Here is a 24516-nt window from a genome sequence, read left to right on the forward strand (position 1 = left end):
TGCATGGTATTCCGCACTCCCCTTGACTTAGTAGTTTTTGTAATGATCAGACCTCCAGGACACTATTAAATTATATTGTCAGACAAACTACTGATACAACAACATAGAATACCTTTGCATGGTATTCCTCCTAAGCGCACTCCCCTTGACTTAGTTTTTGTAATGATCGGACCCAGAACACTATTAGATTAAATTGTCAGAAAAGCTACTGATACAACAACATGGAATGCCGTTGCATGGTAACTGTTCAATTGTGAATAAACGAATTGAAAGCAGGCTTCATTGTGGAAAAAGAAGTATATGTGAAAGAGATGGAGGAAAGTAACTCTCCTCCAGTAAAACATGCTCTTCACTGATATCACACGCACGTGCAGATACACATCCAAGCAATCACACGTGCACTTAAAATCACTACATGATGTAGCCATAGATACCTTTGAACATTCGAGAGGTTCCCACAATTAAAAATTGAGTCATCTTGAAGTATCGCTGAGACAGCCTCATAAAGCATAGACTACATTATCCCCAAAAAGCTGTCCAACTTGAATCGAAAACAGAATTGGCTCTTCAACCCTCTCTCTGCAATTTCGGTAGAGTCCCAAAAATCTAGCACATGTAAGCGCCAAATTGTAAAAAGGGCCTCTTTTATAAAATGATCCCAAAAGAGTTGCCCAAATCATTAGTCCACAGGGACTTAACAGAAGCACCGACTTATCTTCTCAAAGATCGTCCAACATCTTCCTCCATGGAACTAAGCACCTTTAAGTCCTCAAAGCAGACAGCCACATTCTGGAGCCCCGCCTCAATTTTATTCAGCATCCGATTCATCTGAGAAAGATGCCAGACCTGACCCCCTCTGCTTTTTAGCAAATCTCTCATTTCTGCAGGGTGCAAGAGCGGAGCAGGTAGAGCTACCCACTTACTACAGTGGAGGGTCACCTCATTTAGGCTGCAGGTTAATAAGAACACAGAACAAGAAAAACCCCGAAACATAGGTTAGGCAAAGACAGGGATACCACAATCTTAATGTCCCACGGTTGTTCTATAACATGGGATATTGTCCACCCAGTACAAAACTGCATGAGGAAACATAAAATAACACAGCATTTATCAAACTCAATGCAAACAGGCAAGAAGTTCCAGATAATTTGATCATAATCATTAACACAAGCAGGATGCATAGATTAATCAAAGAAGAACACAGAATGATTTGACAAAGCTCAGAAAGACAATTTGTTTACATACCTGTTTAATATTTTTGGGATGTTTGGTAACTCTCTCACTTTATAATAAACGTCATATATGCCATTCCCGCGCCTCTTGATGTTATCAATGCTTCCACACCTTCCACATGTGAACAGTATCTGACTTTCAGAGGTCGCTGAACTGACTTTGGTTACTCTGATAACAGTAGTCACAGGTTGATTTACCCTCTGAATAGAGAAAATCTTGCTCTCAAGCTGCAGCCATCGAGCTGCCAAAGCATCCTCCATTCCGTCCTCAGTCTGTACCAGAAGGCAATTTCTTACTCTTCAGCAAAGGAACATGTGAAAATGGGCAAGCTCCCTACTGAAGAAAAGCAGGTGTAAGCGTACGGATTCGATATAGAATACCTTAAATTCGATATAGCAGGTACATGATTCATTAGACGTGAACTTCTTGAATGAACCTGTGATCTCACCATATAGCGAAAGTGCATCTTTCACTAGAGCAAGATTACTGCTAACAGGTAGGTTTGAAATATACACTCTATAGCCAGACTCTGCACTTGGGAAGGGATGAGTATCCTTGAAGGTACTTGGACCAGTCTCCTCTCTTTTTAAAAAACTTTTTCCTGGCATCTCACCTCGGACAGGAACATTATTTACTTGAGAGGGTAAATCAATATTGGCAGGTCTTATTTCCTTCGCTTTATGCTGATACCAATATTGTTGGCGACCATCTTTGTGTCTGCCATTGAGTGTTGGTTGTCTCTCAAAAGCATCTGCAAGCAGCTGTGAAGGCAAGAGATGTTCAAAGATACAAGGTGAAATAGGGGGATATTGCAATCCAAACTCCAAAATAAAAAGTAACACGTACAACTCCCACTTTAAGTCCTGAAAATTACAAGGGATGATCTGGTTACTGAGCTTACAGAAGGTCTATTTGGACTGTTTGAGCTTCCTGAGACACCTTCTTTATCAGGCATGTCAAGATCAGCAAAATCGTCTTCATTGCCACTTTCTATTTTTCCTTGTGACCTTGGCTGGTCACTAGACGAGTGACCAACAACTGGCTTGGTTTTGGCAGACATTTCACGGATCGAGCTCATCACACGCTCCCACTGATTCTTTTCAATAGTGGGTGTCTTGCTTTCAGCTTCAGAAGTGCGTGTCTTTGATAATATAGGCCCTGTGTGATTTTTGTTTACAAAACCTTTGCTTGCATTCTGCTTATTCCCAGTACCTCTAAAGGTCCCAAGAATAAAATTCGTCAACTTGTCTGTGTCGCGCTCGGAAGAAGACTTTTCTGCAGTAGCTTCTGGTGCAGTCACAACTTCAGAACCCTTTACAGGAACTACCTTGTCACATGACTCATCACGTTGCTTGCCTGAAGACTCTCCTTCGCTTATAGCCTTCACCGCCCTGCAATCAAAAAAGTAGTACCAAGCATGTGAGAGCTGCATTCCATTTATTTTAATTGTTTGAAGAGCAGAACCAAGCATGCAAAATCTGGGAAACTGCATTTTGGATTTCCAATGATTATAAATCCTTAATAAAGTATACATGCCTTTTCTGACGAGTTTACTATGAGTTCCGTGGATGGCACCACTGTCTCTTTCAAAAGGGGCTTGGTTTTGGGCCACTCTCTCGGCTGATCCACTTTCATGACCAGGTCTACATTGGCCTCTATTTGACTACGATGCAACGACACCAAGGGACCATACTAAGACAGACCATATAGCAAGAGGTGGCATGGCCACGAGGGGGCAAAGACAAATCGCACACATCGACATGTCATAGAATTTAATGCATTTGAGTTAGCCCCAAGACACAGTGGAGGAGAGGAGGAGGAAATAGTTGACATGAGAGTACAGTGGATCAACAGGAAGAGACGACGTGGAGCAACGGAGCTGGAGACAGAGAGACCCAGCACGATGCAGAGGGCGACCAAAGCACACACGATGGAGGTCTAGCCTATCGCAGCTCTCCTTCGAGGGGACCATTTGAGCCGAGGTGTCACTCTTGAAATGTTGCACCACATATAGACTTACAAAGACCACCCCCTGGCGCCACAACGAGAGACGACTTGACAGATACAGATACAGACATCTTCGCATCCCACTAGAGAGCCACCATCGCACTTGGTTATATATTTTGAGTACTAGTTTTGAGTTAGTGTCACAAGAAACGTTTCTATATTTTCGTGTAGAAACGAGTTAAAAATGTATTTTATATAAATTATATATCAAACATAGATAATTATCTCTAGATTCTCTCTGTCTCTCTTTGAAAAGAGCTCTCATATACAAACATACACACTAAGCACTCTCAAAAGAATAAAAAACAATAACAGTCTGCACCAAGGCGTTTCGCCCAATGCATTGGCATTTTGCCCGTTTCAGTGAGATTAGGGCTCCACATGGATAGACTTCCTCCCTTCCAATATAGCATTGACGCGCCATCTCTCCCAATTAGGTATCATGAGGTTAACCAGGTCATACGTGAGGACCTCTTGCAGCTACACTTGGAACCGAGTGAGCTCCAGAGAGTTTTAGCTGCTACGGAGATCACTGCCTACGCATTTCAAAGGGCTTTGTTGATCCTCCAAGATATACTGGATTCATTTGCCCCATTCATTGAGAATCGCTATTGGGCAAATTTGGGTCTCTTCACATCGACTCTGTATCGAGATTGGTCGAGCAAAGGGAGTACCCACGGAGAGGCGCATATGCACCTTGTGTGATCTACAGGAGATTGAGTAGGAGGAGCATTTCATTTTCAGATACCCAATGTACTATGAGCTCCGAGGGTGCTCCTATTGTCTCTTCAAAGATAGCTCTGTGCTACTATCTCACTTCCTCTCTTTTCCAAACTAGAGATGTTTGGCCATCTTCATTCATGAGGCAAGCAAACACCAAGAGTGCCCACTTTGGAACCAACCTCAACAACGTAAAGGGTGGTAGGATCCACTTAATTACAGCATACACAAAAAATTGACAAGTAAATATGCACCACAAAACAAATCACAGGGGAGCTAGAGCGCTCCTACTCAGAAACAAGGACACCAATTGGCCTCCAACGTTGGCGCCCCTTGCGGTGTTTATTTGAAGCCAAACGGCTGATTACAAAGGTCTCTCAGAAGCTGTACCACAAGCAAACCGATGCCCGCAGACTCCCTGTCCAGCCCACTCTGTAATTCCTTGCTCAACTTCAAACGGTGAACGGCATCCAATCACTAGACAATTCTGTATCCTCAGCCAAACAAAGCATGCAATAGAGACCCCTATAGCATCCACTGTTTGAACCACTCCTACAATCGCCCATCCAAGTGCCCAACCAGCCAAACACGGCTCAACAATTGCAAGACAAAGCCCTCAACAGCTCAACTCTGGTGCAATCAAACAACTAAACACTTCCCAGCGGGTTGCCTCAATCTATAGCCTCCCTGGCCACTGCCCAGCAGCATAAATCAACCCTTCTTCGCGAGGAAAGAAACCCAAACGCAATAACTAGCCAGCAACCAATCAGGGAATGGCAAAAGCAGGCAAAGACAAGCCTCCCTCTACCCGGAATCCACAGAAGAAAGGTCACCCTGGCTGGAAAACCCTAGATCTTGCGGAGATAAGCTAATTCTGCTCTGGCACACTGGCAGAGTCTCAAAAGCAGCTTAGAAGCGAACACCCATGCCTGGAAAGTTACCAAAATCAGCTGGCACAGCCCGAAAGCCTCCAGAGATCAAATTGCAATCTTCTTGGACAGCCTAGAAACAAATCGCAATTTCACCTAAGATAGCCTAGACACTCCTGAAAACAAATCGCAATCCCTGTAGCAGCCCGAAAATACCTGGAAACAGTACCAGAACAAGACGCCATCACCTGGCACAGCGCGGAGGACCTCAAAACAATATCGCAATTTGCAGAAGACCCTCCTGGCAAAAATTGCAATTTGCAACCGGCTCTGGATCTGGTGTGTTTTCCTCTAGCAGGCCCTGGATGCACTGGTACAAGCCTTGGCTGGTGACGATTTCCTCTGGCAAGCTCCGGAAGCTCCTAGTAATATGCGATTTTGCTCTAGCAGCACCTGGCAAGCTCTGGCAGCTCACAACTGATGATCTGGCTCCTAAAACTGATTTGGCCAATTGAACCCAAAATAAGAGCTCTGGGCCCTTTTTGTAGTCTTGTGCTAAAAATAGCAATTTTTAATTGCACCACTCTTTTGCCCCCCCTGTTGCACACTTTGGCCCTAGGAATTAATTGTCTAGTAACTGGGTGCACATTCACTATTTCCAAGGGCCTACTAGGAATTTTAATTCCCCAAGTCCTGTCCCATGGCCGGACCCTCGCACCCCAGAGGCTCAACGCAGTCACACGCAAATTACGGGAGTTGCAAATCAAAAGTCCCATAATTTCACGTCCTCGTGACACTTAGTTCACAAAAACAAGGATGGAGCACATTGGCAGACTCTTCTCAGAGTATGATCACAGTTTTTCCCGTTGGACCACGTAGGCCCTCACTCCATGGGCCTCCGAATGGACGAGACCCAAAGCCAACGACGCGACACATCCCGACAAAGGACGGACACATAGATTACACTTGGGGACATTCCCTCCATGTTCAAGGTTGGCGACCGACCAGGGTCACCATAGCCCTTATCAAATGCACAGCCATAGCCAAGAGACCACACGTGACCACACCCAGGGATAGTCGGCAACACACTAGCTCTGGCTTCATGTTACCACTCCCCCACTGTCCTTGAGATTCGAGAAGAGAAGGGAGGAGGAATATTCGGGTGGGATACTGGACCAAATTTCGCTTTTATTCTAATGACGTGTGTACCTCCAATCCCCTGTCACAGGACAGCCCTGTCTCCAATGCCTGCGCCTGCTGTATATGCTGTTGGAAGCAACCTCCTAGGCTTTGCCTAGCCCTCGCCCTATGTAAGCTCCTGTGAGCAGCTCCTAAGCATTGCCAAGAAGGCTGTCAAATCTGCCACAAGAAGGTAGTCGCAAATATATAGGGCCTTCCAAGAAGGCTGTCGGGTCTACCACAAGCCACAATGGGCCAAGTTCTTTGCCACGCCATCTCCAGCCCACTCCGGACCTGTATGGACCTGCCAAACGACACACAAAGCTGCAAAGAAACAGTCACAAGCATCTCCAACCCATCAAAATCTGCGCAAGACTGCCAAAGTCCAAGAAAGCGCCTCGTTGAAAAAGATGCACACAAGCCAAAATCCTACAAACATGTTGACTAAGGTGGTAACCAAGGAGAAGTTGAGCTCTTGCTCAATTTGAATTGGTCTTCAAGAATGAGGAACAACATGAGAGATAGCAAGATCCAAAGAATTTTAGTGAGTGTAGTAACGGTGGAGTCACTATGATCAGGCTCCAAGTGGAAGATTGTTGTATGTGGAGCCTGGTCCTTCTTTTAGAAATTTTTATTAGCCATGCTTTGGATCCACACGTGTGTATAAATTAGCCCATACTACTATCGCCAGGGGGTTCCAAGGGGGGCCAAAAGTACATAAATTGGCACATTAGTTGTGTGGTGAAAAATTATTCAATAAGGGTGTGGCTCACATAGCATGAGAGCAACGGACATACTACTTGCATCTTGTATCTTCTCGCTGGATGGATAAGAAAAACGTAGGACTCACTGTTTCTCCGTGGATGTGCCCCATAGTAGGTGAGCCACATATATCGGTGTCTCAGTCTCTCTTTCTCCATCAAGGTTCTGCTAGGCATGGTGAAGGAGCCCTTGCCAAGAAACCAGGGCCCGTTCTAGGCCTGGAACTGCCCCCTAGACTGCCTAAGAACTGCCCTCTGGAAGATTTAACAAAAGTACAAAATCGTGAGTTTGAATATGGACAGCTCACCACATAAAATACCAGAGGGGAGGAGAGCGAATACAGTGTGATTTGGACAAACACGCAGAAAGCGAATGATGGCCCACACCAAAACATGCCTATCTACAATGAAAGAGATTCGTAAGATGTAGTCTTTTGAGCACTATGGGTGGGGTGTGATTTCTTGATGTCCTTTCTCAAGAGAAGGTGTCACTCTTGTGGGTAACTAATGCCCATAACCCCAAGCAAGGGGGTCCACCCTCAAATGCTAAACCTAAGACCTAACTGAAACTGCAGGAAAATTTTCATCTACTTTTGCAAAACATGCTATTAAAATTGAAATGTAAAAGAAAAATTACCAACCAAGTGGATACAAGTTTGCTGGGGAGTGACAGGACTGCTGGTGGTAGGTGTGCTAATAGATGGCAACTTAGAAATATATGTTTTGTTGTTATCCAGAATAGTGTTGCATGTGGGCCTATTAATCCACTTGGTAAAGGCTGGATCTGTTACTGACTCTCAGCCTGCACAGGTTGGCCTACAGACTGGCCTAGCTTGTGACAGCTGACCCATTTGGGGGAATACACCCCTATAAACGGAGGTCTTTGTGACATGCAGCACGCCCCACGGTCTAGATATTCCTCAGTTTGTCATCGCTATTCACAGCTCTACTTTGCCCAGCATCTGCCAGAGGTTTGCAGCCCTATTAAACTGACTACTCTGTTAGAAATGACCCAACAGAGGGTACGCACAGCAGAAGACTGATAGAATAGCCCAGGAGCTCACACAGTGTTCTTAACTTATGTGCATAAAATAGATGTGCAGACTCATCAATAGACAATGAACCAGCCAGATAGAGAAACCACCAAAATAATATATTTCCGTCCAAAACTATGGACACAATAGAAAAGAGATAGATCCAAAGTCCCACCAATGGTGTGGTCCTCTGATCTTACCACAAGGTACTTCTCCTATCTGCTGGCTATCTCTAGACTCGAGCCCGCGTGCTCCAGCTCGAGCGTCTGTAGACTTTCCGTCCAGAATGGTTCTCTACCTTACTGCCTGTAGATCAGCCTAGGTAGGCAGCCCTTTCTCAGCTTTGTCTGCAGCTTCTATGTGCTTCCTTTACCTCCTGGATGTAGGCCCAAGGAAGGTCCTGCTGCTTCAATCTGCTGGTGCTTGGCTGCTCCAGAGAATGAGTTATGAGGGCCCAAAGGCCCTCCTTATATAGGGCACAAGGCCCTCCAAAACCAACTGACCAGCCACCCTAATTGGGCCGACTGGCTGGTCTGTAGCAGCCCTAACCAACCGACCAGTTGGTTGGCTGGTTGGCTGCCTATCCAGCCCTATTTAGGGCCCTTTGCTGGCCCTTTGTTCCACACAGGGCCCAGTCCCTTTGGACTGCTTACCCCACCACCTGCCAGCCCTGCTTGCAGGCCATAGACCTGCCCAATACCTGCTGCAACAGTGTAACTCCATGCTGCTACTGTTCCGCCTCTGTTCAGCCCTTGTCCGCACCCTAGCGCACCCCGCACACCTTCCATACACTGCACTGCAGCAGCCTGTACTGATCCGTACAGTGGCTGTCCCGTTTCTCTGCGCATACCTTGCCCTAGGTCTCCCTCCCCCATGCTCTCCTCATTGGGGGCTTATAGATGGGGAGGTGACCTTTCCAACACCCCCTCTCACCGACACATCTTGGCCCAATGCCAACACGTCAATGGCGATGCTCCAGTAACTCCCTAGTCATAGTCCTCTGGAACTTTTGGATGTCAAAATCTTTTCTTGGCTTTTCATTCAGTGGCTCTTGCTTCACCAAGTCTGGTTCTGCTTCCGCACACCATCCTGGGTACACAGGTCCATCTTTGGTAGCACCTCCTGGCACCACCTCCTTCAGTCACGTTCCCGCCTTTGAACTCAAGCAATCCAGCTGTCACGATCTTCCAATTGTCCCCCTCATCATGAGTGAACAACCTGGAGTCTTCCAGGCACCATGCTTTGAGTATTTGTTTCAACCCGTCCTTCCTTTGGCAAGGCTTGCAACCAATGAATATTTCCAAATAACCTGGACCTATGAACTCTCGCTGAGTTCTCAAGCAGGTACTCTTTTGGCTTCACTACTCTTTGTCCATCACCTTCTAGCAATCTGCGTCTGAGATTTGAAGAAGCACCAATACTTCCCCTTTTACCTTCGAAGAAGGCCAATTCCTTCTAATCTTGTATCACTTGAGACAAATGAAGAGCAGAGTCTCTCCACAGCATGCTATAAAGGCTCAAATGCAAAATATCAAGTACATACCAGACTGTTGTACTGCTTGTGTGTTTGCTCTGAAAGCAAACCTTGTACCTCATTGAGGCACCCACCAAAAGCCTACGTAATCCTGTACTGTCCCCTTTTGCATCCATCTGACCATGAGACCCCAGGGCCCTCCATGGAATCCAAGCGCTCCATGCTGCCCTTCACCTTCACAAAGGCATCTGACTCCTTGTCATTCCACATCTCTATGTCGGACATCCTCACTGTGATTTCTTGGTCAACATATCTGACCTCGGTAACACTCGGTGATGTCACCAAGAACAACTCTTTGATTACCACATTTGCTTTGGCCTCTGCATCTGAGTCGGACTCCTTTCTGTTTTCTGATCCGCCTTTTTCTTTCAGCAATCCTTTGAAAAATGTCTTGGCGTATCACAGTAGAAGCACTTCTTCTGCTTCTTCCTCTTCGAAGTCTCCTCGTCTCGTCAAAGCTGTCTTTCTTAGACTTGCCACTGTTAGGCTTGCCCGTTCCTTTGCCAACGTAATCCTTCGCTAGCATTGCCTTGTCGTCTTTGTCGTCGTTATAGAGCTTCTCCCGAGCTTCCTCCTGTAGCAGTTATGGACCCAACTCCTCAAATGTTAGAGGTTTGGTCCTCTGTCTTGCTGTCACGATCGTAACAAAGCTCTTGAAACCCTGAGATAGTCTTCTCAGTATCATCAAGGCCAAATGGCATGAGTCTGTCTTCTGACCGACTGCTTCCAGCTGATCCCTCACCACCTTGACCTTTGTCAAGTGGCTATGCACTGTATCTCCTTCTTCCATATCAAGATTGTAGAGTTGATGCTAAAGAAGTAAGATCCAGGAGGTGTTGTCCGTCTCATACACATCCTTCAGAGTGACCCACACCTCTACTGACGTCTCGTCCATCTGGATATGTGGAAGAATAGAGTCCACCATAGTCCCAGGGCATGGGCATGGGCATCTCTGTCTTCCCAAGCTTCGAGCTCCTCTCTGTCTATTGCCATGACTATCTCCCGTTGCCTGTCCACCATGTCCTCCGGCTTTGCCTCTACTCCCGTGGTCAGCTTCCACAACTTCTGAGCCACTAAATGACTCTTCACTTTCCAGATTGGGTAGTTGGTCCCGTCTAGTTTCCCAGACTCTCCAAAGTTAGGGATAGTGAATGAGAGAAAATCGGGGGAGGAGGAAGGGAGAGCAGGGGCTGAAGAGGCTGTTGAGGTCGACATCTCTGCTGTTATTGCTCTTTAAAGTTATCAAGAAATGGAAGCATTCTCATTCATGCAAACTCCAATCCCACTTGCATCCATGTGCATCGTGAGAATTCCATAAAAACAGTGTTTAAACCCCTTTATCTCAGCTGTTAAAAAACACAAAGTGGTTTCAAGTACGTGGCAAGTCCTCCTCCTTGGTCTCCTATACACGCTACCCTAGGTCCACTACCTCCATGTCCACCTCACTCACATGTGGGGCATAGACCACCCAAAATATAGAGGCTTGCTTGCCACCGCGAAATCCGCACAATTGACGGAGATCATACTTCACTCATGCTCACACAAATAGCTGGCCAAGCTAATTGATAGGTAAACCAAAAGGGACAATGATTACATATGATGCCAATACGCAACCCCACTCCCCCCATCAAAAACCAACACACTCCCTGCTCGAGTACAATTGGTTCATAAGTAGCCACAATAAATCACACACAAAACCTTTTTTTGCTGCAGATGAAGGTTACTAGTAATTTTATTTAAATAAGTTTCTCCTCAGCTTTATAGATGAACATTTGCATGCTAGACAATCCTATAGAATCATAGGGATCCACTTGAAATTGTTTGCCATGCATTATAACATCGTCTCTATGCAAACTATGAGGGGAAAAAAATACACAACATAAAGTTCACGTTTGTATGCAAACAAACACCAATAGCAACAAAAATTCATGTCACCTTCGAAAAAAAAGGCTGTTTATTTTCCATAAAAGATTGATAGGCACTAACAAACATGTATTAAACTTTTGATGTAGAGGCGACCTCGTACCCAAGCGAGTCATTTGCGCTTTGTATGGAATTGTCAAATTCCTCAAGAGCTGCACTTTCTCCAAACCATCTTCTCGCCTCTCGGTTAGAATCTAACAGGAACATTAAGATTTTGCTTAGCCACACAATCAAAGGCAAAGTTACGAGGTTAATAAGAATCAGCACATGCCCAGATCATCCTCGAAAAAAAAAAATTGCACATTGCAAGCATACACTAACTACAGTAGTTACAACACTCTAGAGTACAAGTTACTAAAAAGGCATAGCTCTCTCTCTCTCTCTCTCTCTCTCTCTCTTTGTGGTTAGTTGATTTGCTTGATTGTGTGGTCAATCGATTTGCCGAGTGCCGAGGTCTTAAAGCAACAGGACAGGCTGGATTCGGACAGGATCATGGAGCCACGGATCACATTCTCACACTCAGGTGTATCATCAAGGAGGGGAGAGCACAGGAGCAGAGGGTTTACTGTTGTTTTGTGGATTTTCGCAAAGCATTTGATATACGGTTCCGAGAGCCCGCCTCCTCCAACACCTATAGGATTTGGGTTATGACTAGGAGATCATTTGGGCTGTCATCGCACTTTACGACAGAATCTCAAGTAGAGTCTGGGCAAGGTCTCGGTGGACAGATGAGATCATGAGCACTATTAGGGTCAAACAAGGGTGTCCTTTATCACCTACCCTGTTTGGCCTCTACATTGATGAGTTTGAGACGGTAATGCAAACACAGGGGGGTTGGATGCTCTCTTGCTGGCATGCTGATGCGGATATTGCTGTATGCGAATATTGCTGTATGCAGATGATGTGGCACTTTTGTCTTCCTTAGTAGAGGGGCTGTAGAGACCTTGACGCACTATAGTTTTTTCTCTCATGATTTGAAGGTAACCTTGGTAAAACCAAAGTTATGATCTTCAATACATCTCGAGCTGTCATGCCCCATGAGCAGTTCACGTTTGATGGGTCACTTGTTGAGATAGTTTCGTCATACACATATCTTGGGGTTGTCTTCCGGACCCATCTTTACCATGAGACCCGCGATGCAGGCCCGCCTAAACAGGGGATACGCTTCTTTGGCCAGACTAGAGAGGCAGTGCTTCCACTTGCATTTTTAGGATCCATGGACCAAGGGGCTGCTTTTTGACTCCTGGGTCCGCCCAAGCGAGGATGTATGGCAGTCCTTGCTGGGGACCAAACTTGTCAGATATAGAGTGGGCTCGTGTGGAGCAGCTACAGGGTCTCACGCTATCGCGGAGGATTCGCAGTAAGCCATTCGTTCCTCACCAAATCATTTAGGCTGAGTTTGGGTCATCCCCATTACAGCTAGATGCTGCATTTCAGGTCATCACGTACTTGTATCAAGTCAAGGAGTACGGGGAATACACTTTTGGGCGCAGCAGACTACCATAGCTAGCACTGTCCTCTATGGCACTCTCAACAAGGGGTGACCAGAGATGTTGGTATGCACGCACAAAGAGATGGTTTAAGCGCCTGGGTCTCCACATGGATAGACTCCCTACACATTATGTGACACACAGGTTGAGACAGAGGAGCACTTCTTCTTCAGGTCTCCTCCTTACTATGAGATCCGTGGGCGTTTCTACTTCCTCTTCAAAGATAGCTCTGGAGGGACTTATTAAAAGATGCAAACTTATTTAGATTCAAATCCGCAAAAAAGAAGTTTTCCAACGTGTACTAAAGTTTAAAAAGAACTTTGACATTATATTTTTCAAAAACTTTTAAAGTTCTAAGGAAGGGCTTGGAAGCTACTTCATAACAAATCTTCCAATATATAGAACGAATCTATAAATGGACATTCAAACATATTCATGCATACAATACACCAAATGCCCTTGTACATGAGTGATGGCAGAATTGTCCACTTAAGTATTCACAGGCTTATAAGAACAAGCATTTAAGCCCACTCTTCTTGAAAGCTAATAGGACATACATGTTCACGACAACGACCAACAAGAAAAATTCATGCTCATCTAATACACACATCATTCCACCTCAATAGTTATAAAAACAGATGTATCATTCCTTTTAGCATACTCAAGAGACAACCCCAAATAGCATTTGCATTTGCAAACTCGTCATCCATATATTGCATCCTAGAGTTCAATGCTTGAGCCTAGAGGCGTCCGGTGAATTCTTCAAGAAGCTGCAACCTACAATCTATCGCGTGGCTAAAAGAATAACAAAACAGGCAGTACTGGATTCCATCCTCTGTATCTCGTATTACAAAGATGTCCAGCTCCACCGACAGCTAGAAATGTAATCAACGAGTTCTCAAAGTACGTTTCATAGTAGAGGCAACGGTCCAGCTTATTTCGTGAATTCTAAAAATAATCAGACACTCGACGTAAATTTCAAGATTGCATAAGCTGTTTTGTCTTTCTCAGTTTCGAGTGCCGAATGATGACCTACAATACGGCCTCTTTGGCACTTTCCTGTATCTTCCGTAGTCCAATTCTCGGAGCAGACAGTTAAAATCACACATTTTTTTTTCCTAAAGAAAAAAAATCCCACATGTTAAGCAGCTATAATCTCGACACATTGTACGTGTAGTCCAACCAGCACGCACAGGCAGTCCACGAAGTACGGAGGGCGACTCACCGGGAAGAGAAAGAAACTGAGGCTGGCGCAAGGGAAAAGGGCGCGGAGAGGAAAGGAGACGCGAGGAGCGAAGGCGATGGAGAGCGAATCCGAGGAGGCGAGCCATGGGGTGAAGAAATGTCAGGCGAAAAGGGGAAACATTGGAGGGAAGAGGATGGAGAGAGCCAGAGGCAAAAGGCGAGGGCTATGAATGCTGGCGAAAGATGATGATCAAGAAAGCACTGAGTAGCAAAAACTTCACTCCCACAACTGCCTTTGCTTATACCCTAAACCCCCAAACATTTCACTTTGGACTCTTTACATACACTTCTCTTCACATTCTTACCTTCCTCCTTTTTGGCTCCGAAGGGTATAGGCAAGGTTGGAATGGTTTCAAAAGGTAATATATATTTTCCTCTATTTTCATTTCGATGGCCACTTGTTATTTTTGGCCTGCCCGAGGGGGAGCCTTTGTGACGATGTAGCTTCCAGAAAGCAGATATTTGGTGTTGTTTTGTTTGCGGTTTTGCTGTTATTTTGTCGTTGGTGCTTGGAATCGGTGACTTGCATGCGAGTTGGTGCATGCAGTATACTAGCAGCGTCAGAAGAAGATGGGGAGAATCTACGCTGCTCCTCAATTCTTCTTCTGACAGAGCGGATATTGCACAATGCTCCATGATTCACGCAAGTATGCAGCCCAATTATTAGAATCCTTGCAGAGATGTTTTATGGCGTTTGAGAGTCTACTGCAAATTCACACAGCGAAGAATCCAAAGAGAAACAATCGCCCACAGCCTTCAATCTTGCCGCATTTTCTCTTTCTTCTGTTCATATAGCCCCTCGAATTCTGGCAATTATTAATGAGTGTACACTGCCATTCGTTGTCCTCTTAATACGCCGTCTGCTTGGCAATTAATTCTGCTAATTCTTGTTTCAACGAAATTTTGATTTTCTGAGTTAATACCTATGTGGCTTGGATTGTGTATCTCTTTGGCCTCCGTCGTGATGCTCTCTTCGTCCATCTATAAATCTATTATGTTACACAGTCCATGCACACTTTTGTTTTGAAGCTTTGTGATCAAAGTGCACGCACCTGATGGAGGGATCAAGCGACATGATGGAAACGGACAGCTACGCATTCGAAAAGGGTGGATATTCGTCTGTTTGTCTTCTCTTTGCTTCAAACGTCCTTCCTTACTTTTCAATGTGATAATATTCTTGTTGATTGTGTGCAGGACTAGCGAAAGCCTGCCCTGAACTATTGGCAGCTCCTGTGACACCAACTCCAGAGAAATGTCGCATCCCCGAAGGTGGAAATGACGCTCCCAAGAAACTCAACGAACTTCCCGCCGGTAAACTTTTCATAATATTGAACGATTCTTCTATTATTATTGCATTTTCGATTAATTTTATTGAATTGTGTCAATACTAAGGTTAGTCCTAATGCTGCACCAGCATTTTTTGTATGCTTATGCTTTCCCATTTCCTACTCTCTCTCTTCTATCTTCTTCTGTGAAACGCTAGACCTACATAGCATGGACCTATGCTACTGCAAATCTTTTCTTCCCCCTCTCATATCTCACGCACCCGCTGTTTCTCCTCCCACTTATACTTTCTTCCTCCTCTCATATCTCATGCATCCGTTGTTTGTCCTCCCGCTTATACTTTTGATCCTTCTTGCTTTCCTCACTCCACCTTTCTCGCAGCGCCTCAAATCTAGAAAACAATTCACTACCCCGCTCGTATTCTTTTGCCTGCTTTGAACAAAGTCAGTGTGTGAGTATGAACGCATCAGTGTAGAGCACACCTCCAGAGGTCCTGGCAGACACTTGTCCTCGCACCTTTTATGCTACTTCTGAAGATCCTTATGAGCACTTCACGCCCAACGAAATACTACTATAATCGTCCACTGCCTGCATCCTATATCGCGTCTTCATTTGGGCAGAGAGGGAATCCAAGAAAACCAACTTCCTCCAACGAGTCCATCTTTGTTTTCATGCTCTGTATTTGATAGTCATATTTTCCTGCTATGTCTTTCGTAGTCGTAGTCTTCTCTGAACTATGCATCTCAGAATTGCTTTTGCACATTGTCTTACTCGAAAATCAAATTGCATGTCTTTCTTCTTCATTTCGATATTCTAATAATTCGAAGAATTTATTAGTTACATTTTTCTCTTTTATTTTCTTTTTCTCTTTGATTTTCTTTAAAGTGAAATGGCATTAGATATTTGTTGATTGTAGAAGTTGAATTGTAGGGGCTCTAGCAACTTCAGCGTGTTCTTTTATGAGCAAAAGCGCATCTTTGCCCACTCCCAAGTCAACCCCCTCTATTTATGCATCTCCAAGCAAGCCCCCTAAAGAAAATCTCTTAAAAAATTATCCTATCAAAAAAAGCCCATGACGATCTTCGAAGACTTCATTTCAAGAGGTGGCACAAGAGGCATATGCGCAAGGTTTGTTTTGAAATACTACTTTTGTCTTATTTAATTTTAGTTTTACAAATACCTTATGTCTTTGCCTTTTTCATTTTTTCTCAGTGAAGAAGCTCGTATGAGAGAACCCTGAGTATGTTAGTTTTAAATCGACTATTACATTTTATGTTCAATGCGAAACAAAACTAAAACGGGAAAGACGTGTGATATAGCAAGGACATTCTCCTAAAGTAGATGTTAATAATGTTATAAACATTGACTCAGATTAAGTCAAAACTATCGTTTGGTATTTCATTTCAATTGTATGGTTTGCTTTTGGATGGTTATGTAATGTCTTCATGGGATTTTCCCCAAAAATAAAAAACATTAAGTATTTGAATTTATCCTTTTTTAAATTTCTTTTGGCCTTTGTATACATAATTTCCTATGTAGATTGCATTTTGGTTATTATGTATTATGTTTGACAAAGAGGAATAATTTATTATTGGTTTAGTAGTTTATATTTATAATTTCCAATGGTAATTGTGCTCTTGTTTGATATGCATGATTTTCAAAAAAGGCAAATAGTTTGATGTAATTTTGGAAAAACTAAATTATCAAAACATGATAAAAGTAACAAATTTTAAAGATAGATATGTTATAGTGATGGGGTTTTTCTTTTAAAATGAAATCTTATACTTTTTAGTAATTGTACTTGCAGCAACTAATTTGCAAAGAAGACAAAGATGAGGTGAATTCATACAATGTATTTAGAGATCCTTCAAAGTTCATTCCCTCACTGCAGAATGTAGCGATTGCAAAAGCAATCATTCCTTCTAAAGCAAATTTTGTAGGGGGGGAATTCATTGATCTCATTGAGTATAACTCAATTAAATCTGATTGTGCACCTTATAGATTTGTTTTTGAGGGAAAACTACTTTGCAAGTATAGTACTTACAAGGTCATAAATCCAAAATATCCCACTTCCTTGAAAGGAGATTTCACGGATAGGTATTGCTCTCACACAGTCACATTGCTCATACCAAATGCATACATTCACCAATTTGTGAACTTGCAAATTGGAGAATTTTATAGAATAGAAGGGGCAAGTGTCGTGCCAAAGGGTATAACAGAGGGTGGGACATCTAAGTTCTCCTTGCTTCTTGATGCCACTACTTGCATTATTAGAGGAGAACCATTTGAGGGCAACCTTCGTTTACTACCTGACCACTCATTGAGCACATATGTACCTTGGGCATCTGAAATGGTCAATTTCAACAAGTACACAGTTGCAAATGTTATGGGCACAATTGCAATTGTGATAATAAAAGTTGCAATTGAGGAGGGAATGGGGGACCAAATCATTGTTGCAGATGGACCTCGTGATGAAGATAGAGCAGCAGTAAGTTTATTTCAAAGCACTTGCTATTTACTTCTTTGCAACAAGTAGAATTGAATTAATGCTATTCTTGAAATCATAATTTATCATTGTTTGTAGCTATCATTTGTGAATGAGAGAAAAGCCACTCTCACTCAACTCGTACAAGAATTCAATGAAGAAGGAGTGGTTATGTACATTCTGAAGAATGTATCCTTCTTGAAGGCAAAAGGAACCATTTGTGTTTTTGACTTTATGATACTAGCAGATGTTCTTGATGGACCAGTAAAGGATGATTTGAAGGCCGCGTTTATGAGCCAAGTCTCACGCTTGGGTTATAGAACAAAGGTAAATACTTCAAAATATTCAAATGATATAATCATGTTATTGCAAATGTTAACAAATACTTTTGTTGGTACAGGTGTTTGGTATTTTGCACTTCACAAATGTCAACGCCGACTTGATTGATCACGTTTGCGAGGCTTGCGGAGGTGTTCGAGTGAGTAGGGATCTATTTTGTGGAGGTGAACAAGTGCCTGTCCATATTACAGGGCCATATGTTAACATTGCTCTTGGGTTGACCTCTCCCTTCCTACAACTATATGAGGAAGACTTGATGATGTCTAGGAGTAAACTCAAGACCACTAAACCTAGTGGAAGCTTCACTATAAATAGCTCTGGGTTTGTTATTGCATTTGATGCAAATGCATGATGTACATATGTTTCTTTTTGAATTGACCAAAACCTTTCGTTATGAAATTGAATTGGATCTACATATTCACATGCAAGTCCTTGAACTTTTACTAGAAATTTCATTGGAAATTCAAAGTATACTTTGATTAAAAAGATGGACATTACCAAAGCTCTTTTTCAAAAACATCTAGTCCAAAACGGTAATTTCTTGCTTTGTCATCCAATGAATACAAATGTTCTCATATGCCTCTTCTTGCATTTCTTTCCAAGTCTTACATATGAACAACTACTTAAGACACTCTTTAGCAGCATTTCAAAAAAATGGGAAACAATAAATACACCATGGCACATGTTCACTTCCATTCATGGAAATTATTCCTTTACAATTGAAAATCTTGAAAGTTGGTCTTGTAACTCAGCTTTATCTCGTGCATTAGTTGTGGATATTTTTCAACAATTTCACTTTATATTTGGATCGTCTTTTGCTCTACTAACATGTGATAGAATTAAGCTTTCAAAGAAAAATACCATAGGCAACAAAAAACAAGATAATCCATGCACCTTCCTAATAAATGAAGCGTCTAATGTTTGCACAATTGAACCATTGATGCATTTAGAAGCCAAACGTACTTACAACAAATGGTCTTCAAAGGAGGACTTGCTTCTAAAGAACCTTATTGCACAAAATCTTGTGCCCTTGACTAAAGAGATAGCTGCTTTATTCTCAGCAAACTCTTCAGAATGCAGACACAACAATCAAACAATTATTAATAGATTTTATAAGTTCCGTGTTATTGTCTTACAACCATAAACTTTTCCTATGAAAACAAATCAAACAATAGAAACATCTACAATTCAACAACATGTCATTGGCCAAAAGAGAAAAAGAAAACATGTTTCATATGAACAACAATATTTCAAAAAAATATTGGATACCTCAACTTTCCCATGCATTTGTTGCGAATGCTTGAAATTTTGAAATAAAATGATTAAAGTAAAGCCAAAACTAATGATATTTCTTCAAGCAAATGAAATAGATGTGTCGAGCAATCAATCATCAATTAGGTTTTGTCCTAGGCACTATGCTACAAAGACCTCAAGACACTACTACACATGGGCCCTATTCTGACGCTTAAGCACTGACGTTTAGCACGTGCGGGGTGCTAATCGTTGGTAATCAAAGCGGGATTAGTTAAGTGTCGCTATATAGCGACCTTCAGAGTTGCTATATAGCGATACTTACTAGACTTGTGAATGGTCGTTATATAGCAACACTGAGACAGTTTCCTATAGCGACATTTTACAAAGAGTGTTTTTTTTCCATACCGACCTTAAAAGATAGTTTTTCCCAATGATATTTTTTTTTCCTTTTCATACATGTTTGATCCTTTAAGAGAATAAAAGTACAAGAGCATGTATATCAAGTTTCACTACTACACACGGACCCTATTGCGACGCTTAAGTACTGACGTTTAGCGTGTGCGGGGCGCTAATCATCAGTATTGGAAGCGGGCTTCATTAAGGGTTGCTATATAGGCAAGCATCGCTATATAGCAACGTTTACCTAAAGTCGCTATATAGCGACCCTTATCAGATTGGTAATGGTCGTTATATAGCAACACTGAGACAGTTTCCTATAGTGACGTTTTACAAAGAGTTTTTTTTCCCATACCGACCTTAAAAGATAGTTTTTCCCAATGTCAATTTTTTTTTGTATTTTCATACATGTTTGATCCTTTGAGAGAATAAAAGTACAAGAGCATGTACATCAAGCCTTTGAAGCTCATATATTCATGTCCAAGTTTGAGATGAAAAAAATCAATGAAGAGCATTTACATTAACGGCTTCATCCTGAGCCAAGTCTAACGCACCAAACAAGTCTATCTCTAACTCTATACCAAGTTGATCTCCTATATCATCATTGTACTCTAGCATTGTATGTTCACCTAAGAGTACTTGATCATCTTCTTCAATAAAGTGTGGTGATGCTTGATGATCGTCATCTTCTTCCTTAATATCGTGATCTCCATCTTCCTCCTATATGATGTCATTATGCACATCTTCCTCTTGGCTCAAATTGTGATCTTCATCTTCTTCTCTAGATCCATCTGGATCAATTGGATCCGGCATTGGTAGTGGCATCTCCATATCCACATCTCTATCTTCTCGTGGTGCAACTTGGATCACGTACCACCATCTTGGATCAAAATGATCTGGATGAAAAACCACCTATATTGAAGATGGGTGCCAAATGCCATCAATTATATATATGAAATTATGCTTAAGTACATGTATCAATGGATCTTTAAAAATGAAAGCTTCGATTAATTAAATCATTAGTATGCACCTGCTCATAGTGATCGGGAAGAACAAAAGTATCACTTTCATTGGTCCAAAGTTTGGAGTCTATTGCAAAGAAACCGCTACTGTCTTTTCTCACTGTCGCATGGGGACCGTTGTAAATAGTTCTAAACCATTTTACATCAAGAATGAAAATACTAAATCGTTGAAATCAACTTGATAGATTTCGCATATGGTTCCTCAATAATCCAATTGTGAGGAGAGAAGATTGGTATCCGAAGCACTTGCTCAGCTACCTTGTGTGAAGTTAGCCATGACTCCACAATCATACGTGACTCTCTTTGAATTGATGCGTTTGACGTGAAAATGTCATCCATATGACCATAATGCGATGTACTTTTTGTACTGTAAAAGAGCATCATTAAAACAATGAAGATGCATCTATTTTATAGCGTATATTGCCACAAATAATTACTTAATTATGTTAAGAGGTAAGAAACTTACATGCATCATATATCCAGATGAAAACTCTCGCTCGCGCTCATTCATTGTCTCTCCATCGCATTCGGCTTTACGTAGAGCCAGTTGTGGCCAATCAAGTGACATGCGAGTGGGGAGAAGGGCGAGATCCCATGGATATGGTTGCAATCACCTGTACATTACTCTAAATCTCGTGCTTGCATTTATTCTTTCTGCTTTGGCCGCTTCATATCTCTCAATCCACTTCTACATCTCCTTGCTATTGAGGATACAAAACTTATTGAATTTCTCCATTTGCTCTTCGCTCATCTTTCTTTCGATCGCTTTTCTTGGGGAACCCACCAATGATGCGATCATCATCCTTGTTATGCCAAGCTTGTGGCATATCGGGATCCGTGGATGTAAGAAACTCTGTGATATATACTAATGACTCTTGCACAAGCCATCCCTCTGCCATGCTTGCTTCTGGTCTTGCTCTTTGTCTTATAAATCCCTTCAAAGTTTTTATAAACTACTCGAGAAAAAACATCCACCGACTATGAACGGTACCTATAATGGCCACCTCATCAACTCTGTGCACAAGTAAGTGTACTTGAGTTATCATAATGCTCGAGGGAAAGTGCTTCTCAAGCAAGCATACAGCTTCGATGGATTCCACTCCAGTCTTCTCAATGCTTGATATGGAGATCTCTTTTTGAGATATCCACCTATTTCACATGCCCATGTAAGATACATTCATAATCAGTCTACAGAGATTATTAAGCTTAAATTAAAGAAAATGCAATTAATGCGATTTGATAGTAAGCATACCTCACAATACCATTGATCTTGAATATAGCATTTCTAACATCTTCTTGTAAGCACCCTTTTATTGTAATTAGGAGAATGAACTATCAAAGCAACAAAGAAGTCATGTCAACAATATAACATAATCATAATTACACTAACGCATCACGATTATCGGTACACTAATCCTATAGCTTAGAATACCTGTAAGACCTTGTGCCAATCATGGGACTTGAGCCCACTAAGCTTATTGTCCTTTGAAAATGCTCTTTTCAAGTAACGCATGTACCCTATGGGTGTTTGAAAAGAGGCAATGTCTACCTTGACCGCTGCCTTCTCTCTCGTAGAGAGGATCCATGTTGCTTTCGGGAGGATAATTTTTCCTAAAGCACACACTTGGGGCCACAAACGAGACATCCTATTCATAGCATGCAAGTCTTCTCGCACTCCTCTCGAGTCTTTGGAACCAACCAAGTGTGCCCAAATAGTAGCCCCCACATTCTTGAAGATATGCATGGGATCCAAGAGATGATTGATTTGTAACTGACCCCAATAAGAAAGCTCGTGAAAGATCAATAGCCTCTTCATACCATGAGGAGGTTCCTCTCCATTCGCCCTCCAAGCCTGAATCTAGTCACTTGCCTTCAAATATGGTGGTGGTGGATCAAGCTGACCTCCACACGCGAGATGGTCCAGCGGAAGGTATCGAGCATGACCTTCATAAACATTTTTCCTCATGTTTGGAGTATCGTGCAAGCGATTTCAAACCCGGTCCACAAACAGGACAAGCATGCTACCCACTTGTAACAAGTCCTGCACGCGTGCATGAATGTGTTAGTATAAGACATGCATGCGAAAGAGAGTCATAAAAGCATAATCCTATATTATACATGTAAAGACACAACCACGTACCTACGCACTCTCCATATCCTGGGTAGTTATGCATGGTCCACATCAAGATACCCCTAACCAAAATATCATTGGTATGTCTAGGAGCTCTGGAAATATCAAAGACCCGCACTCCTCTCCATAAGATCTGTAACTCCTTTATCAAAGGTGCCATGTACATGTCCATATGGAACATGTGCTGTATTCTTGCAATGATGGGAAAGTGTCTCAAGACCTTTACCGGTATATCTGCTCACGCTGCAAGTCATCTCTATATCGTTGTTTCCCACACTTCAGACAACTAGCCAAATCTTCATGCTCACGACAAAAGAGAATACAGTCATGATGGCAAGCATAGATGGTATCATAATCCATACCCACCGTTGTTAGCATCTTCTTCGCTTCATCTTATGATGCGGGCATGGTATTTGGTGCAGGCAACATCTTCTGGAGCAACCTATCACAATTCAAACATACATAGGCTTCGAATAATGATGATTCGGTACACTAATCCTACAGCTTAGAATACCTGTAAGACATTGAGCAAGCTTAGAATCCTACAACCTGACATTGAGCAAACATTTACAGACTCCTGCATTCTTTGAATTAGAGTGACAAAAGTCTGTATCTGTTTGCTCAATAGTAGGCTATTGAAGCTTCACGTTGGAGAAAAGAGAGGAGGAAAGAGAGGAGAAAAGAGAGGAAAAGAGAGGAGAAAAAGGAGAAAAGAGAGGAGATAAGAGAGAAAAAGAGAGGAGATGAGAGAAAAAGAGAGAAAGTGAAAAGAGAAAAAGTGGGGATAAAAGAGAGAGAAAAAGAGAAGGAAAGAGAGGAGAAAAGAGACGAAAATAGAGGAAAAGAGAGGAAAAGAGAGGAGAAAAAAGAGAGAAAAAGAGAGGAGATAAGAGAGAAAAAGAGAGGAGAAAAGAGACTAAAAGAGAGGACACCTCAGAGAGAAGGATAAAAGAGAGTCACAATTCAAACATACAAAGGCTTTGAATAATGATGATTCTCAAACATACATGATGATTCTCAAAACAAACAATATCCAAATAATGAGTCAAATTAATGCAGGAGCTAACCTCATTAAGGCCAAGACACTTGTACCCGACCACCCATACTTTGCTTGCAGATTCAAGATTGAGAGACAAGCCCGTAGTTTAGACATCCTAGTACCCTCATACAACTGTGTTGATTGCAACTCTCGCATTTTGACCTCAGACTCTAACATCACGTGTACATGTGATGTAGTACTAGCTCTTAAAAATAGAATCCATCATGTCCACCATACCCTCGTCATCATCCAAGAGACTATAGTCTTGCTCAAAGTGTGAAGGTATATGCATACCCTCACCACCCTCCTCATCCCGTTTCAAGATTTCATGTAAATATAAGATCTTATCTCAAGGTTTTATGTCATAATGGTATCCAATATTAACCACGAACTCAAATAGCATTGACTTATCGATGATCCATCATTGCGTGTAACACCAACGGTGGGTATTGCTTCGGGCTCCTCCCCATACATCCACAAGTGGCGCATGATAATACGATGTTGATGTCATACTTCTCGCTTGCAATGAGTGCAATGACAATACAACCTCTCCATATGCCACGCTGTGCTC

The 24516-nt window shown here is 42.5% G+C and overlaps 1 protein-coding gene across 1 annotated transcript; it reads right to left on the reverse strand.

Moving 5' to 3' along the window:
- Nucleotides 1-259: 259 nt before the first annotated feature.
- On the reverse strand, nt 260-14188 carry LOC147889479 (uncharacterized). The gene is made up of 6 exons (XM_087391997.1): nt 13976-14188; nt 11364-11454; nt 2135-2624; nt 1614-1994; nt 1246-1505; nt 260-949 (listed from the first exon to the last, which is right to left on the reverse strand). The coding sequence occupies exons 1-6, from the start codon at nt 14079-14081 to the stop codon at nt 712-714; spliced, it is 1566 nt and encodes a 521-aa protein (XP_087248123.1). The 5' UTR covers nt 14082-14188; the 3' UTR covers nt 260-711.
- Nucleotides 14189-24516: the final 10328 nt, after the last annotated feature.

The sequence above is a fragment of the Dipteris shenzhenensis genome, chromosome 20 (genome assembly GCF_047967505.1).
Source record: "Dipteris shenzhenensis isolate YYH24624 ecotype China chromosome 20, Dip_SZ_1.0, whole genome shotgun sequence".
NCBI classification, from domain to species: domain Eukaryota; kingdom Viridiplantae; phylum Streptophyta; class Polypodiopsida; order Gleicheniales; family Dipteridaceae; genus Dipteris; species Dipteris shenzhenensis.